The sequence below is a fragment of the Pan paniscus genome, chromosome 13, assembly GCF_029289425.2.
Source record: "Pan paniscus chromosome 13, NHGRI_mPanPan1-v2.0_pri, whole genome shotgun sequence".
Taxonomy (NCBI): domain Eukaryota; kingdom Metazoa; phylum Chordata; class Mammalia; order Primates; family Hominidae; genus Pan; species Pan paniscus.
In genome coordinates this window covers 81025500-81042353 of record NC_073262.2, presented here as the reverse complement: position 1 = coordinate 81042353, position 16854 = coordinate 81025500, and the positions used below count along the sequence as shown (strand labels likewise).

The window sequence follows — 16854 nt, the reverse complement described above, 5'->3', positions numbered from 1 at the left end:
AATTCCATATGCTTTTTGTTATTTCCTTTTAAGGTTTTAACACTGATGACCAAATGTCCAAATCAAAGACAGATTTTTCCAAATAATAGGGCACACTGTGAGGTTAGGTGGAAGAGGGATGGTTCATTATCTGGACGCAGGACAGGAAATTAACGAGCCACGTAAATACAGAGATCTACTTAGCACACCTTTTCCTTCTTTCCCTTCAGACATACCATATGGTAACTGACTTATCAAACTAAAGCACGTGTTGCTCACTTTTAAAAAACCCATTTAAGTTAGTCTCATAATTGTCCTGATTGAGAAAGTGAATCATGCCACGATTCAAAAAATCTGTTCTTCACATAAACCTATGAGCACACATTTTAAAAATGATTTATTGTACATCTTTGCATTTCTTAAGGCATGAACAATGGCATACAGATGGAACAGGTTCTGAGAAGCATCACATCTTTTTCGACAAGGCCAGCACAATCACACCACATCAAACAGACACACTTGAAGTCTGCGCTGACCGACTGCTTGTGGCCCAGGAGTCCTGCGATAGGGGATGGTGCTTCCAGACAGTGGAACAATCGTGTGGTTTCTATGTTGTTGTTAACTTTCTTGATCAGCTTTAAGCACCAGTTACCATTTGTTTTTCTTTACAAACTGGTCAGACTTTGGATTTTATATTCTGCTCCTTTTATTCTGCTTTCCAAGAACGGTGTGGATTTTTTTTTTTTTTTTAAGGAATATGGTTGCAGCAAAACAGAAAGGATCCCAAAGTGGTTAGGGGCCTTGTCTAATGCACTTCTGAAAGTCCATTATAAAGATGAATAGAAAAGCAAATGGTAGGTTTTCAGTCGACCCAGAAACCACACATAGCTATAAGAAACATAATTGTGCATAGTTATTTATTCATTCAGAATGTGATATGTTGGCTAGCTCTACATTCCCAGTCTACCAAAGAACAGGGCTGTCTACTTTGCTAAACCCAGGGTCCTTTCGAAGCTCCCAGTAGGTGTCGTTAGAAACCCAGGCTTCTCTTTGATTGGCATCAATAACTTTTCTGTGAAAATATAAACATCAACATTAGTCATGAATCACATCAAGGTAACCTTAAATAGGACCCTCTCCTATAGATTAGACATGGACATATAAGCAGTGTTTGTAAGCCAGTTAGTGTCTTATCTGCTAGCTACTGATGATGTGACTATTTTTGACTGGAAGTGAAGTCATTTTTGTTGTTAAATGTGTGAAATGGAAGTAGGTAGGGCCACGGGGAGAGGAACTCAGGGCAGGAACAAATTACCTCCTGGCAGGGGTAAAAAGTAAATAGCCCCCAATAAAGCATATACAAATACTGTAACTAAGAGCTTCAGGTCCCAGACCCACAAGAATCCTTTCTCCTTCACTAAAAGTATGCAATATCAGTAGCTCTAAGAGCCCCTACTGGGCCCATGTCCAAGGAGCACATTTTAGACATCTGAAGGGCAAGGCTGCATTTCTACCCCAGGGCAGTAATGAGAGGACAAGTCTAAAGGAGATAAGGTTACCCTGAGCTTTTTGTCCTGGCTCTGGAGGGCAACAGATGCATTTGGAAACCTCAGATTAATCTGTGTGATGTATATATAATCCTGCAAATAATCCTGTAATAATCACCTACTATCATACCACAGAGAGACCAAATCTAAACACACACAAGCTTTGTGCGATAGAAATAAAATGAAATCCTAATAAAAGCCAGGATGATCTTGTGGGCAGTGGCGTCTGGTTCAGTCCCTGGCTAAGGGAGTGGGAACCAGTTTCCACCATTCTAAAGAGTGCAGCTGAAGGACAAAGAGCCTTCTGGGCAGGATGCTCACTCTTTTCTGCTGCCCATGAAAAGAGAAGAGCTGTAGAAAAAATTTCTTTTTATAGTTACTAACTTTTCATAAGTGCAAAATCGATTCAATATTTTCACTGCCAAAAGCAAAGATACCAAAATCCATTTACCCATTTTATTTTCATTTAACTGGAGTTTCTCATGGCCTGTGGCAACCATTTGCAAAACATGAACTTGCTATGGGAGTTAACTGACTTACTTAAAAAATTTTGGTATATGTTCAAGATTGTTTTCTTCCATATATCGTCTCCGAGATCTCTGGAGTTCCTCTACTCTTTGCTTCTCTGATGCTGCAGCTTCTAAATTTCCTTCTTCCAAAAATCTAAGCAGAAAGCAGTTGATATTTTAACATATTATCCTCTTTTCTGGGGGAAAAAAAACACCTCATTTGCACAAAATTGTTTTCTAATTGCTATGAACATAAAATACCGCACAGTAACAGACGGAGTCTTGCTCTGTCGCCAGGCTGGAGTGCAGTGGTGTGATCTCAGCTCACTGCAACCTCTGCCTCCCAGGATTTACATATTTTCTATGTACATGAACTGAATTATTATAATCAGCAATATCAGTGAAAGGTGGGTGGTTTGGCCTTGAAGACTTTTCTATGCTGTCTAGGGTTCTATAACTTGAGATTTTCAGGACGACTGCAGAGTCCAGGGTGAGAAGAGCATGAAGTCATAGCCATGTTCCTTTTCTATATTATCAGAAAGCTTTTGCTAAAAGGCCATAGAATGGAGGATGGTAACTGGCTATTCTCCGTCTATTTTGAGAACACGCTGAGAGGGAAGGAGCTTTCCTGTTTTACTGGAGAGGGCAAAACTGATGAGAAAAGAAAAGGTAATGGGGAAAATTACAAAAGGCCACAGAATGTGAAATGAATAGTAAATGAAATTCAGAAAAGGAATACTGAAATAGAATTGAGAAGGAAAAAGCAGACTGAATGGTGACTTACAAATGCTTACATTTCAAAATGAGAGCAAAGAACAGGAATATAATATGCTATACATTGTACAGGAAGTTTATTAATAAATTTGAATGTCAAATAGCAAGACAACATGTTCTAGAGAGAGAGGGGAAAATAGAAGAGAATTAAATAGTGGAACATTCAAAACTGAGAGCATTTTGGCAGATGGCAGATAAAGCCACAAATACATGGGAAACAGAAAATTGATCTTGAGTGGAATTTGTATGGCATATAGAATTTTTGGGAAAAGTAAAATGAATTCCATAGGAATGGACATCATGAGTTCAGAGCTACATAAGAATAAGAAACTAAGAATCAGAAGGTATTAAAGGTACTGTATTTTGAGTATATCTCATACTCTGTGGGATCAAAACCACATTGGGCAAATTGCAGACTTGCACTCAAAGCATTTCTGAGTGCCCCTGTAACTTATCCTATTATTCTTCAGTTTAAAAGATACTCCATGTTACAGAGTTATAGAAGTAAAAAGGTCAGAAACACTGGGTGAGGACTGATTATATATTTAAGAAAGAGTTCACAAATTTACAGACCTTTGGTAAATTTTAGGGGGAGGGAGAAACTTTGTTAAAAAATATCTCTGTTATCTTATCTTCTGTGGGGAACTATGTGCTGAGATAATCTGTTATGATCATTCTATGAATACTGCTTTTCCTAGCATAGAAAACTCAAATATTGCTGAGTGAATAAGGGAATGGAGAAAGGATTGAATAAAAATACATGATGGTAGTAAAAATAAGTCACAATGACCTCTAAAGCCCCAAGCCATAATAGTCTGCCTTTTTTTTTTTTTTTTTTTTTTTTTTTGCCAGGGTCTCTCTCTGTTGCCCTGGCTGGAGTACAATGGTACAATCATAGCTCACTGTGGCCTCAACATCCTAGGCTCAAGCGATCCTCCCACGTCAGCCTCCCTAGTAGCTGGGACTTTAGGCATGCCCCACCACACCCAGCTAATTTTTAATTCTTTTTTTTAAAGATATAGAGTCTCACTATATTGCCCAGGCTGGTCTTGAATTCCTGACCTCAAGTGATCTTCCCTCCTCAGCCTTCTAAAGTGCTGGGATTATAGGCATGAGCTACTGCACCCAGCCATAGTCTGCATATTAAATACCACTGCCATCCTCACCTTTGATCTGGCCGGAACCGGGCGTCTGTTGGTGGAAGGAGATCTTTTAGTACTGGATCTAACTCATTGAGCTCAATAGCAAACCTTGTGAAGCCATAGTACAGCTCATAGTTTGTTGGCATGGAACCTGGAAAGAGGCCAATGAACCACTGTGAGAGGCAGAAGGTTTATGGAACTGGAAGAAGCTGACTTACCCTAGTACTTAGTACCTACACTAACACCAAATTTGTAGTCATAAACACAAGATTATAGATTTTTTCAAGTGAATTAAATTGGTGGTATTCCTAGGTAGGAAACTTTGTGTTGATGATCAGAATTGACAGATTCATATATTTAATACAATCCTGTCTTTCAAACAAAACTGCACATATAGTAGTCTTCATTAGCTAAACTACTCCATAATATTTCTCTTGAATATTCAATTGGTTAACTAAATACTATGGCAATTAACTACGAACATTAAGAGTACACCAGAAACACTTGTTTGCTTCCTTTTAGAAAAGAAAAATATGCAGATCTAAATTAATATTTTTTGCCACTTTTTAACTAAACTTGAAGGCAGGATCTTTGTATGTCTTGCTCATTGACGTATCCCGAGCTCCTGGAATAAAGCCTGATGTACAGCCAGCACTCAATAAATAGTTGCGGAATGAATAAGCTAGCCACTCTACTAGCAGGAAATTTAAATACTCATTGATGTCTCTTAGGAAACTAACAACTAATTTTAGTTAGGGATTAACTGACAAAATTCCAGTGACAATAAATGTCATGTGGATACTTGTTCCATTTATACTTGATATTCAATCATAAGCTAATGTGTTATCAGAACTCTTTTGATGTCTTTTATTAAATGTCAACATATTGCTGTCTCTTGAGGCTCAAGTGAAAAGATCACTTATTCTGGCGAGTTATTGAATTTGTGGATTATAAATGTTTGTAGTCTTTGTTTTATTAAAGCAGAGAATAAATAACATGAGTAAGGTTTTAAGTTTGTATACTTCAATTATCTAAAGTCTTTAATAAATATACCTAGCTTTTCAAATGTAGGCATTACACTTTGAGCAATTTTTCATGAAGCCCAATCTCTGACTGCCTGTCAGAGATTTGGCCTACATTCTTTATTATGAAATATCAAATATTGGGGCTTATGTATAACTTCTATGTTAAGTATGAATGTAACTATAATTGCCATAAGCATCTACGCTTTTAATCTCACTCTTAAAGGAAACATAATGTGAGTTGCATAAGATGACCTGATATTCCCTTCCCTTCTGTTGACCATAGTGCCCTCCTGTTGGCAGAACACTCAGGCCACTCTCACCTGGTCTCCAAATGCACTTTGCAGAGGGGGCCACACCACAGTAGAGTCCTTCATGCCACTTTCCAAACAGCCGGTACACCGCCTTCCCCTCCTGATCTATCACCACCCCCTGGACTTCATTCATGTTAGAATTCCAATAATTCACCTGGAAAAACCAAACCCCAATTGTGATATTTGATGGCTTTAATAACATCATTCCCTGTATTTTCCATATAGAAAAATTTCTTAGCCTTGAAGTCCCTTATTCAAACCATTTTCAGAAATACAGAAATCTCAAAACGTTTTATATGGAGGGCTGGCTTTCTAAGAGTTAGCTTAACTTTCAAGAAAGGGATGGTCTCTATTCCACGCATAACATGGTAGCATATCACAGAGAAGGCTCAGCTTCTATCCCAAGAACCTAATATTAATTTCTAAGCTAGCAATTTTTTTCCTCTTGTTTTGAATTTTCCTCTTGCTCATGGATTTTAATAAATTTCAATTGGCCATGCTGCAGAAATTGTTTGTGAAATAATTTTCATAGTATCTATAAATGGCCAAATTTTATGAGGAGGGCCCTCATGTGGCCCTTCCAGCCATACTCCTTCCCAAGGGATAAGAAGTCTATGGGAGTTTGCCTACCCCATGATTCCCCTTCCAGATCAGGCCCCAAGTATACAGGACCCTAGAATTCCTTGTCCAAGTAGCTCCAAGCTTATTCCACAGCTGGCAAGGCCCTTTTCCTTGGATTCATGCACCCAAGGGCAGACCACCCACCAGCGTGTGCACCTTTAGGTCTGAAGAGTGGCCAAGGGTGGTTGTTTGTGGGGGTGTGAACAGAGCTTAGATGTGTGGGCTGGCCTGCCTGTATATGTGTGTATGAGGCCCCTTGCAGTCAAAACAGAGCCAGAGGTGGGAAGAAAGCAGGGAAGGCCGTGGGCCAGGACTGGCTGTCCTACATTGCCAGGGTTACAGCACAGAGTTTTGAAGGGTCCAACCTGGCCTCACAGGCTTTGTTATAAAAAGTGTATTTGTCAAGGCAAAGAAATAGAGCATATTCTATTTTATAGCTTACAGACTTGATTTACATATTTTAGTTAATTATACAGGCTCTGCAAGTGTTAGAGACAGGACTGCACTGCAGCTTCTCATAGCCTACAAAGCCAAATGTACATATTTACATCATGACCCAGCCAGAGCACATAGTGATCTTGGCTCTTCAGTTCTAGGTACCTTATGAGTCTCTAAGAAAAAAGGTAGTGAAAACATTTTGGGCTAAAATAAAGACACTCAATTAAAATAAATACAACCTTCCAATATGGCTTAAAAGGATTTAACTGAGAAAAGAAAATATTAGAGTCTTAAGACTCCAATATGTTACCTGTTTACCATATTAGAATGGGATCATGAATTGAACAGGTATGGTAGCTGGGTGGGGTTTCTATACTATGTTGAATTCTGTAGCACATCCAAACAAACACGGCAGTGATACTGAATGTTCCACTTCAGACCAGAGAAACTGAGGGAAAATGGTGCTTTTTGGGCATTTCTATCCCAACATATTTTCTTGTTAATGAGGCTAATTTTTCCTGTTGAACTTATTTGAATTATAACAGTGGCAGGGTTGGATAAGCGTGTACTGACTGGTGGTGATCATCTACATGAATACATCAAGTGTCTTCAGAAAATGACAACATTATAATGAGTTCCCGAAATTCAGATCACTTGAACACATATCAAGCAGGAAGAGAAACAGAAATATAAACCAGAAGATTTATAGTCAAGAAGTGTTTTCTGGAATTTTACTTAGTGAACAACTGACTGGCTACTTCAAAAGAAAATTCTTTAAAAAGAAATGTGTTTTTTTTCTGTTTTAGATGATGCCTTTTTTGACCTCCATATGTTCAGAAACTTGCATGCCTTGAGAAACTCTATCAGTTTGTTCTGCTTTCTTATCTAAAATGTCCGTAAGGACCAATGATACAGGACAGATTCACTTGCTGCTATTTAAGGTGATTATTCTATTTCTTCTTTAAGAAGCGTTTTATACTCATTTTCCTTTACTGTTGTATGATAGTATTTACCTTGACAAATGTGAGTTTGCAAATGCAAACACTGCTTTTGGTATTTCTGATGGTTACTTCTCCATAATGTTCTATCCATCTTCTCCCACTGAGGATGTTGTGTATGCAAGTGGTGACTTTATTCCACACATAGTAATCTCCATACCTAGTGAAGAATGTAACACTGATGAAAAACAACCAAGGTCACAAACACATATAACTGTTTCTGCTAATGAGAATATTCTTTGGCCAAAGCTTCCTTTTCCCTCATTCTCCTCCCATTTGTGTCTTGAAATTCTCTCTGTGGTCATTAAGTATTTACGATGTGGTTAATTCACTTAAGGAACATTTAAGTGCTTTCTATGGGCCAGGTGCTAAAGTTACAAAGTGGAATAGGGCCTGTTTCCTGCTTTTCTGGAGACAAAAGTATGGAAGGGTAGATGGATATGCAAACAAATACTTAAAATATGCATATCATCGGAACACAGAAGGAAGAGTTTTTAGTCCTTCAATCTACCTGGAACGTGGGATGAGTGTCAAGGAAGACACCTTAGAAGAGGCTGGGTTTGGTGTAAGCACAGATGGCAGATAAGAGGGCACTATGGGCTGGGGAAAAGCATCCACAAAGCCACAAAGGTCAGAAGGGCACAAGGCATCCAGGCCTGTGAATGCTGTGCTCCGGGTGAGTGCGGGTGGCAGGACGCAAGGCAGGAAAGGTGTGATGAGGCAGAGCCGGGAAGGCCTGCAGGGACGTACCAAGGAGTCTAGATTTACCCTGCAGGCAATGGGCCACCGCAGGATTCCAGGTAGGAGGGAGGCACCACAGAGTGTGCACTGAAGAAAGATCACTCTGGGAACACTGTTTTGTACTCCAGGTTTAAGACCTCAGATGTGAATAATTCTTTGGGAAAAGACTGAAGAGCATACTAAGATGGCATAAATCTATTACAAATTCTGGGGAACAAGGTTACAGAATTTCTGCTAAGAAATGAAATGATATAGCTTCAAATCACATTTAAGTTTGTACGTTACATATATTTTCAAATGAAATGTTACATCAACATAAAAAAGATGCTTCTAAGTTTCTGCAAAGTTTATGAATTGGTATGATGTAGGCACCATATATACCTAGGAAAACTCTCTTCCTTATACATTTTTTTTTCTTTTCTTTTTTGAGATGGAGTCTTGCTCTGTCGCCCAGGCTGGAGTGCAGTGGCACAATCTCGGCTCACTGCAATCTCCGCCTCCCAGGTTCAAACAATTCTCCTGCCTCAGCCTCCCAAGTAGCTGGGATTATAGGCGCATGCCACCACACCCAGCTAATTTTTTGTATTTTTAGTAGAGATGGGGTTTCACCATGTTAGCCAGGATGGTCTCAATCTCCTGACCTTGTGATCCGCCCGCCTCAGCCTCCCAAAGTGCTGGAATTACAGGCGTGAGCCACCGTGCCTGGCCTACATGTTCAAATATTCAAAGTTTATTTTGTGGTCCTAGGAATACCTCCCTCTCTTCACCTTCTTCCATATCCAGTTCATCTGGAAATTCTGTCATTCAAATAGATAAAACCGAAGAAACAATCAAGTCCTTGGCCTCAGTAAAAATTCCAATTAATTTCAAAATATTTAGAGGCAGTATCCTCTAGAACACAACCATAAAAGGATTTCATCACTCTTCTTTGATAAAATACTCCCTGGATCTAAGATGAACTCAAAAGTGAAACTGAATTGTATAGCAAAGAAATGGCTAAACAGGAGAACCTTTTATATACAATCAAACTAGCATGATGACTGGGCCATGGGAGGTACCTGGTGGTGTTGACTGAAGAATGGAGGATGTGAAGAAATAAACAGGAAGCTTTGCTACATATGCTTAAGTTCTCATTTGTTTTTGTGGGATTCTATTCTCAAAACTTTGGCAAAGGTAACAGAGGTTTGGGTGTAAAGAGAAAGAAACCCTTACCATCTTCTAGAGTTTAAAATACCCGTTTATGATTTAGAAAAGCAGACAAGAGGCCAAAAGGGAGGTGTGAGTCACCTACTTTGGAAGCATGACATTCAGTGTTCCAACAGGCAGGATTTCCATCGACTTCCCCCAGAACTTGTTTTTCCATCTGATATCTAAATGACATAGGGAGAGGACAAGAAATACATACCCCATATCTAATCACTTCTTCTATAAAAACTAACTTTTGTATTACACTTTATGAAACACTTTGGAATGACAACTGATTCTATATTGCTGATTTAGTATGACAAGTGCCTGCAAATGGCCCAAGGTGAAAATATTAACTGTGAACCAAAAAACAAACAAACAAACAAACAAAACTAAAAAAAACCCCCACTATCTATGTTTCTCTATAATATATGCTCTTTATTTGTTTTCAACTAACAGAGCTGGGAGAAGCCTGGAACAGTGTGTGTGCGGGGTGTGTGTGTGTGTGTGTGTGTGTGTGTGTGTGTGTCTGTGTGTGTCTGTGTGTGTGTATTCACATTTTACATACAAACATAGACTCTACTGTGCTTTAATGTCCAGACAGCAATAAAGGTTGTTATAAGTTTTAACTAAGTGGTAAAAATAGTTAACAAATATATCAAGCATAAGATGCACACTAAAAATAATTGGAGTATAGCAATACAATTAATTTATATATACATTTCCCCCCATATCAAAGACATATAATTTGGGATTACAGTTAAAAAAAATCTCTAAATACAGATAAAATAAGATTTATAAAATAAGATTTATGAAAGAGTGGGATTAACTTAATGAATGTTTTTATACTGGTTGTTAAGATATAGACCAGGGCCCAGCACTTTACCTCACACGATGGCTTTATGTTTTACATGTGGAAACTTAGATTTATTTGTGCATTTGTGATAACCACCTGGTTCCATTTTGATGAACTATGGGAACTTCGTGCCATCTCCACAAGATGCCTGATTCTTGGTGATGACCAAGAAATGATCTGTCATCTTTTTGCAATAAAGTACAGCTACAGTGTTCTATCATTTTTATGTATTTTCAGGTTAAGAAAATGCTCATGAGAAGTCATTCTGTGAGTAATGAAGCACCCTTCCAAACACGAAGGAACTATTTACACTTAATGTTCACATTTGCATAAATATTCTTTTCTTTGTAAAGGAGTTTAGAAACTTTTTTGTATTAGGCAAGCTTGTAACATTCTGACTTAACTAAGTAGAGACTTCAATCCAAACTCTGGAGCCCCAGTGAGTTAAAGGCCAGGAATTACTGTAATGTTTGCATATCTATTTAGATTATGACCATTGATGATGTGTCATAGAGCCTTCCTTCAGAATTAAAATGTCTTTGCACACCCCGAAGAACCAAGAAGGCAGCAGATGGAACCTCCATGTTACAGATGCAGACAATAAGGAACATGAGATAAGGTGGTGGCTCTCCGCCGGCACAGTCCGCATGGAGCTCTGCTATTCCATACAGCATTGTTTCCAAGATAAGCAATCTCATCTCCTAGCTGAAACTGTTTCATGTTGAAACCAGGAATTTCGATTTCTCAAAATGAGCTCTGCACCAATTACTAACATTTGCTGAGTTCCAAAGGTAGAAATCTAAACTGAATACAATGTCCCTTTGGAAGCCAGATATTTTTTCATAGGCTCATACATTTGATTTTAAATTATAATTGAAATACAAACCTTGCCAAAACACAAAATTCTTTGATTCACAGTGACAGGCAGAAATGGGTGGATGATGGCTAACCTGGTAATTAAAAACAAAAAAGAAGGCAGTATCAGTGTTAAAACTTCCACATGGTCATCCATTTCTCTTACTGAATTATTCTCAAAATGTATAAGTAAATCTGTAAGACTTCATGCTTTAAAAACACTGAGAACTTAAACAATTTAGAGGGGAAATAATGCCCATAAGTGAAGTGAATTCGTCCTTCCTTCCTTCCTTTCTTTCTTCCTTCCTTCCTTTCTTTAATTATACTTTAAGTTCTGGGATACATGTGCAGAATGTGCAGGTTTGTTACACAGGTATACACGTGCCATGGTGGTTTGCTGCACCAATCAACCCATCACCTACATTAGGTATTTCTCCTAATGCTATCCCTCCTCTTGCTCGCCACCCCCCAACAGGCCCCGGTGTGTGATGTTCTCCTCCCTGTGTGCAAGTGTTCTCATTGTTCAACTCCCACTTATGAGTGAGAACATGCGGTGTTTGGTTTTCTGTTCTTGTGTTAGTTTTCTTAACTGTGTGAAAAGAAAATAAATCTCAGGACCACCTGCCTCCCATTTTATTCCTAAAAAAGATAGCTACAAAGATTTTTTTTTTTTTTTAAAAGGCTACCTCTCTCCCTCACAATTTGCCCACAAGGAAATTCTTTGTGGGCCTCAAGATCTTTACCCTAAAACAGTTCTGTTGAATTTCAACCTGGCAATGTACATTGATAGCTTATCTTCACAGGTATGGGACAAAGGATTGACAGAACTCAAAGTCATCCTTCTGCTCACCTGAGAGAGATGCATATCTGATTACTTCCTCTGCCCTACTGTCTATGTAAAAATGCAGATTCACAGAGCGAGACTGAGGCATAAGTGACTCTCTCTCTACCACCCTCTCACATGTAAATTGTGTATTCAGTGAAAGGCTGATCAGAGACCCAAAAGAATGCAACCTTTCTTATCTACCTATGACCTGGAAGTCTCCATTTCCAAGTTGTCCCACCTTTCTGGACAGAATCAATGTACATCTTACATATATTGATTGATGGTGCATATCTCCCTAAAATGTATAAACCCAACCTGTGTCCAGAACACCTTGGACACATTTTGTCAGGACCTCCTGAGGCTGTGTCATGGGTGTTTCCTTAACCTTGGCAAAATAAACTTTCTAAACTGATTAAGACCTGTCTCAGATACTTTGAATTCACAACTGGTATCATAACCCATCCCAACAGATTGTTATCGAAATGGTGCTTTCATCACTGAACTGTCCTCTTACCTATATAGAAACCTCACTGAGTCCAGTGGCGCTTACCTGTTCTGAGAAAAAGCGGAATCCCTTGTCTTCTCTAATGCATTCATAAGTCTCCCCAAGGACTGGGTTGAATGGCTTACTTCCTGCTCTGAAATAGGTGGAGCAGTATCCTGAAACTGCAAATGCAGCAACGAGAACCTGTTAAAACATTGAAGAAAAGGGAATAATATAGGAGAGACGACTGCTGGGTCTGTTTGTTCCTCATCCCTCTAGATTTTACACACCTCATGTGGATGGGTGTTGATTTGATGACAGTTGCATTTTCTATTGTCTGTACAGAATTTTTATCAACTCATGGGGAAAAAAATAGGTAAAATTAGGTAAAACCACTCGCACAGAAACCAGCAGGCCACTGAGGTGAAGCATTTTTCACCCTTCCATCCAACGTCATGAGTATCACAGAGTTCAAAGGTTCTGAAACCCAGCTTATTGGTTCTGCCACAGGCATGATCTTAGCCTCATGTGCATGAGGATTGTGGTTGCGGGTGCTTTTCAGAGGGCATGGCATGTTTCCCGCAGCCATATGGGATAAAGGGTGAAGTATAAACAGAAGTTATTTTCTCAGACCTAAGTTCCTGAACAGATGGGCTATCCTGACATTCAGGAAAAACTGATAAAGTGAGGCAAGGTGTGCCTTCAACCTCTAAGGAGTATGAGACCTTTACACCTTAACTTTAGAAACACTCTAGACCAAGGATAAGGCACAAAAAGTATGTCTTCCTGTGTTGGTATCTGGGAGGTTTTGGCCTTGCCGGATTTATGCAAACAGGTCAATTCCTCTTTTACTATGCAGTAAGAATATTATGCAAATGCCAAATATATCATAATGAATTCTGGCTTAGCCCAGGTCTAGGGTTGGCAAATCCCTGAGGGGCGCTGCTCTGTTAGTTATTTATTACCATGCGCTCATATGGATCATCAGTTTCCGAAGCCTTGTCCAGGAGCTCGCTGTATTCCATTTCCTCACAGAGGTGCTGCAGGGTGTTGAGCGGCTCGTTTAGCTCCACAGGCATAGAGACTTTAGACAGGTCTTTACCAATGTTGTTCCTCAAGATATTCCACAGGTTAATGTTACTGGTGTCAGGACAAGGAGCTGGCAGGCATGCTCGACGCCCATTTCGGAAGGCCCCTCCTGTAAGCTCCCCATTCAGGACTGGAACAAGGAGAGTCACAGTGAAGGACACTTTGCTGTTCTGATTTCACAAAATCAAGAAGGGAAATAACTTTCAAATAAATCTGATTTTGAGACATTTCATGAGTCTTCATTATATCTTTTCAAAAGTAAATGTAATTCTTTCAATGCAAGGTTGCTAATAAATGCAGAAAACAACAGTGTATAGTTTTATAAATAAGGCATTAGATACACTCAAATATCATTCAAGACAAGACAGGCTAAGTTTTAAAAAATTAAATACATTTAATAAGAAGGACTCAAGCTGTTGGTTTGAGAAAGAGGAAAAACGTTTTCTCTTAACCATTTACCTAACAGATTTTTTCAACCATTTACCTCAAGAGATCATACAAAATAGAATGTATTGAACAATCAGCTGCCAAAAGAACAATTAGCAGGGGTGGGGGTGGGGTGGGAGGGGGAATGCCTGTTCATTAAGTCTTCGTGTTGCAATTTGGCATGTAGATAGAACAACCTGGAAGCTCAAATGATGCATACTTTGCCGAGAAATATTGTCTGCAACACTGGTGTTGTCTTCAGATATATTATCACTCACATCACTGATGTAAGACTCATCATCTGAAGCCTAAGGAAGGGAAGAACATACAAGGATCAGAATTCTTGTTCAGTTTTGCAAGCTCAGATAATCAAATGATTAAAAATAACAAAATATTGTTCCAGTGAGAAGCAGAGGTCCTAGAGGGAAAAGTATTTGACATATGTGCAATGAACACTTGAGGGTCTTCATGAACTAGCATATAGGATCACTAGAAGGGAGCCTGGTCTTTAGCTCCTTGTCTTAGTAGGGGCAGAAGGGCAGGGGAGACCAGTAAAGAACCAGAAATATTTTAATATAATACACTAAGAATGTTTCAGGTTGGTGCAAGAGTACTTGCGTTTTTGCCATTACTTTCTTTTGCACCAACCTAATAACTAAGAGAAGGCCCTATGACTCTACCTTAGAGGACTCAGGAGAGGCTGCCCAGGGGGCAATATTTAAACTGGGTGTTAGAGAATGAATAGGAGTTGCCCAGTTATTAGAAGGGACAGAAGCACACAAAGAAGAGAGATCGTGCAAAGGTAAGGCCCATGAGAGCAAGATTTATCCCAGGAATGCAAGGATGTTGAGAGTGGCTGTGACAGAGGGGAGAGAAAACAAGAGGGCCCGACAGTGAAGGGCTTTTCATGCCAATGAAAAGGGTTCATATACAATCCTAAGAGTTAGTAAAACCAACAAAAATGCACAGGATGTTGGAGTCAGATTTGGTTTTCAGGAAGATATTTGGCAGCTCTCCCTAGGGAGGCCAGATACTAGGATGCTGTGTAGATCTGGGTAAGAAATACAGCTCAGTCAGCTGGGTGTGGTGGCTCACGCCTGTAATCCCAGCACTTTGGGAGGCTGAGGCAGGCAGATCACAAGGTGAGGAGATCGAGACTATCCTGGCTAACATGGTGAAACCCTGTCTCTACTAAAAATACAAAAAATTAGCCGGGTGTGGTGGCATGCGCCTGCAGTCCCAGCTACTCAGGAGGCTGAGGCAGAAGAATCGCTTGAACCCGGGAAGCAGAGGTTGCAGTGAGCTGAGATCGCGACATTGCACTCTAGCCTGGGCGACAGAGCGAGACTCTGTCTCAAAAAAAAAAGAAATACGGCTTAGATTCAGTTGGCCTCTGTGACAATGGGGAGAGATGCAAAGTGAAGCCACCCCCTGCATGAGAAAAATGTGAAACTAAAATGAAACACAAATTAGCAGAAAAATGAAATTAAGGAACAATGTACATACTAAAGGGACTTAGAGCAGATCAGGAAAGAGAAGATAAGATAGAACATCAGAGGAATGGGAAAACTAATGACTTTCCCACAGGCAAGAAAGCTGCTGATACTTACTTCCTTCAAAATGGAAACAATGCTGTATTTTTTTCTGAATATAAAACATTCTTATTGTAAAAAATTAGAAAACAGGTAAGAGTAAACAGATGAGTATGAAAATTACCCATCAGCCCATCACCTATAGGAAACCATGTAACATTTTGGTGAGTATTATCCTCCAATTTCAAAATGACTGTACAAACATATTGACACATCTATCTTTATATACTGAAAAAGGACATCAGTTTACATATTTCTTTATAGCATTCTGAATACATTTTCATTATAGTAGCTACAGCTACTTTATTTGGAAAGGCAACATATTTCATTATATGATTATAACAAGGAATTTAACCAGCATATAGGTGGTTTCTAACATTTTATTATTATAGACAATACTTGGATGAACATCCTTGTAAATATATTTTCATAAATCTGCCTGGTGATTACATTAAAATTTATTTCTAGATCAGATGGGTCACTTTGAGGCTTTAGTTCCATGTTGCCAAATTGCTCTCCTGAAAGACTGGATTAGTTTGTTCTCGTCAGCAATATATGGGAACATCATCCATCTTTCCACATTCACTTAAACACTTTACACTATCCATCTTTTTTAGTATTTACCTAGTATACATAAAAGATCACTTTTTTTTTTTTTTTTTTTTTTTTTTTGAGACAGACTCTTACTCTGCTGCCCAGGCTGAAGTGCAGTGGTACCATCACAGCTCACTGCAACCTGAGCTCATAACTCCTGGGCTCAAGGGATCTTCCTACCTCAGCCTCCCAAGTAGCTGGGACTACATGCACACACTCCCATGCCTTGCCAATTAAAAAATAAATTTTTTTTTAGAGATGAAGGGTCTTGCTACGTTACCCAGGCTTGAACTCCTAGCTTCAAGCAATCCTTCCACTGCAGCCTCTCAAAGTGCTGGTATTACAGGTATGAGCCATTGCACCTGGCCAAAAGATTGCTTTAAAGTTTAAATTTCACCCTTTATGAACTCCTTGTCTTATCTTTCACAAATTTTTCAGTTTGACATATAGATTACATTTTTCTTAACTTGCATTTTTAAACTTTGTTTATGCCAATTCTTTTGTCATGTAAAAATTTTGAATTTGTACATAAAAACAATTGGTCTTTGTCTTTAAGGTTTCTGGATTTATTGCTAATGTTTTAAAAATTAGGGTTGAGAAGAATTCATATATTTAGGGAGAAAAGTGATGGACAGAATGATTGCACACATGGATGAATAATGGTAATTTTGTTTTTGCATACAGAGTAAGCCCATAAAGATGACAAATTGAGAACAAAATCTTTTTCTGATTCATATTTTCCCGCTGCAACTGGTTCCCACAGTTCCTACTGACTGCAGCAGAGCTGAAGGTTAAACCATCAGGCTCATGAAAAGCCAACTTCTTATGCTTGAAAGTGAAAAAAAGTAAATCAAACTCCTCT

The 16854-nt window shown here is 39.0% G+C and overlaps 1 protein-coding gene across 27 annotated transcripts in view; it reads right to left on the bottom strand.

Annotated features, from left to right (window-relative positions):
* Positions 1-868: 868 nt before the first annotated feature.
* OSBPL6 (oxysterol binding protein like 6) overlaps positions 869-16854 on the bottom strand; it is a 202717-nt gene continuing 186731 nt past the window's right edge. For all 27 annotated transcript variants that reach the window (XM_034954580.3, XM_034954581.3, XM_063595456.1 and 24 more), the window contains 10 exons: positions 14027-14114; positions 13257-13510; positions 12358-12495; positions 11013-11076; positions 9377-9455; positions 7360-7504; positions 5297-5441; positions 3976-4102; positions 2067-2189; positions 869-1051 (listed from right to left, as the gene is read on the bottom strand). In XM_034954580.3, coding sequence (XP_034810471.1) covers positions 943-1051; positions 2067-2189; positions 3976-4102; positions 5297-5441; positions 7360-7504; positions 9377-9455; positions 11013-11076; positions 12358-12495; positions 13257-13510; positions 14027-14114 — 1272 coding nt within the window. In that variant the 3' untranslated portion in view covers positions 869-942. The remainder of the gene's footprint in view (positions 1052-2066; positions 2190-3975; positions 4103-5296; positions 5442-7359; positions 7505-9376; positions 9456-11012; positions 11077-12357; positions 12496-13256; positions 13511-14026; positions 14115-16854) is intronic.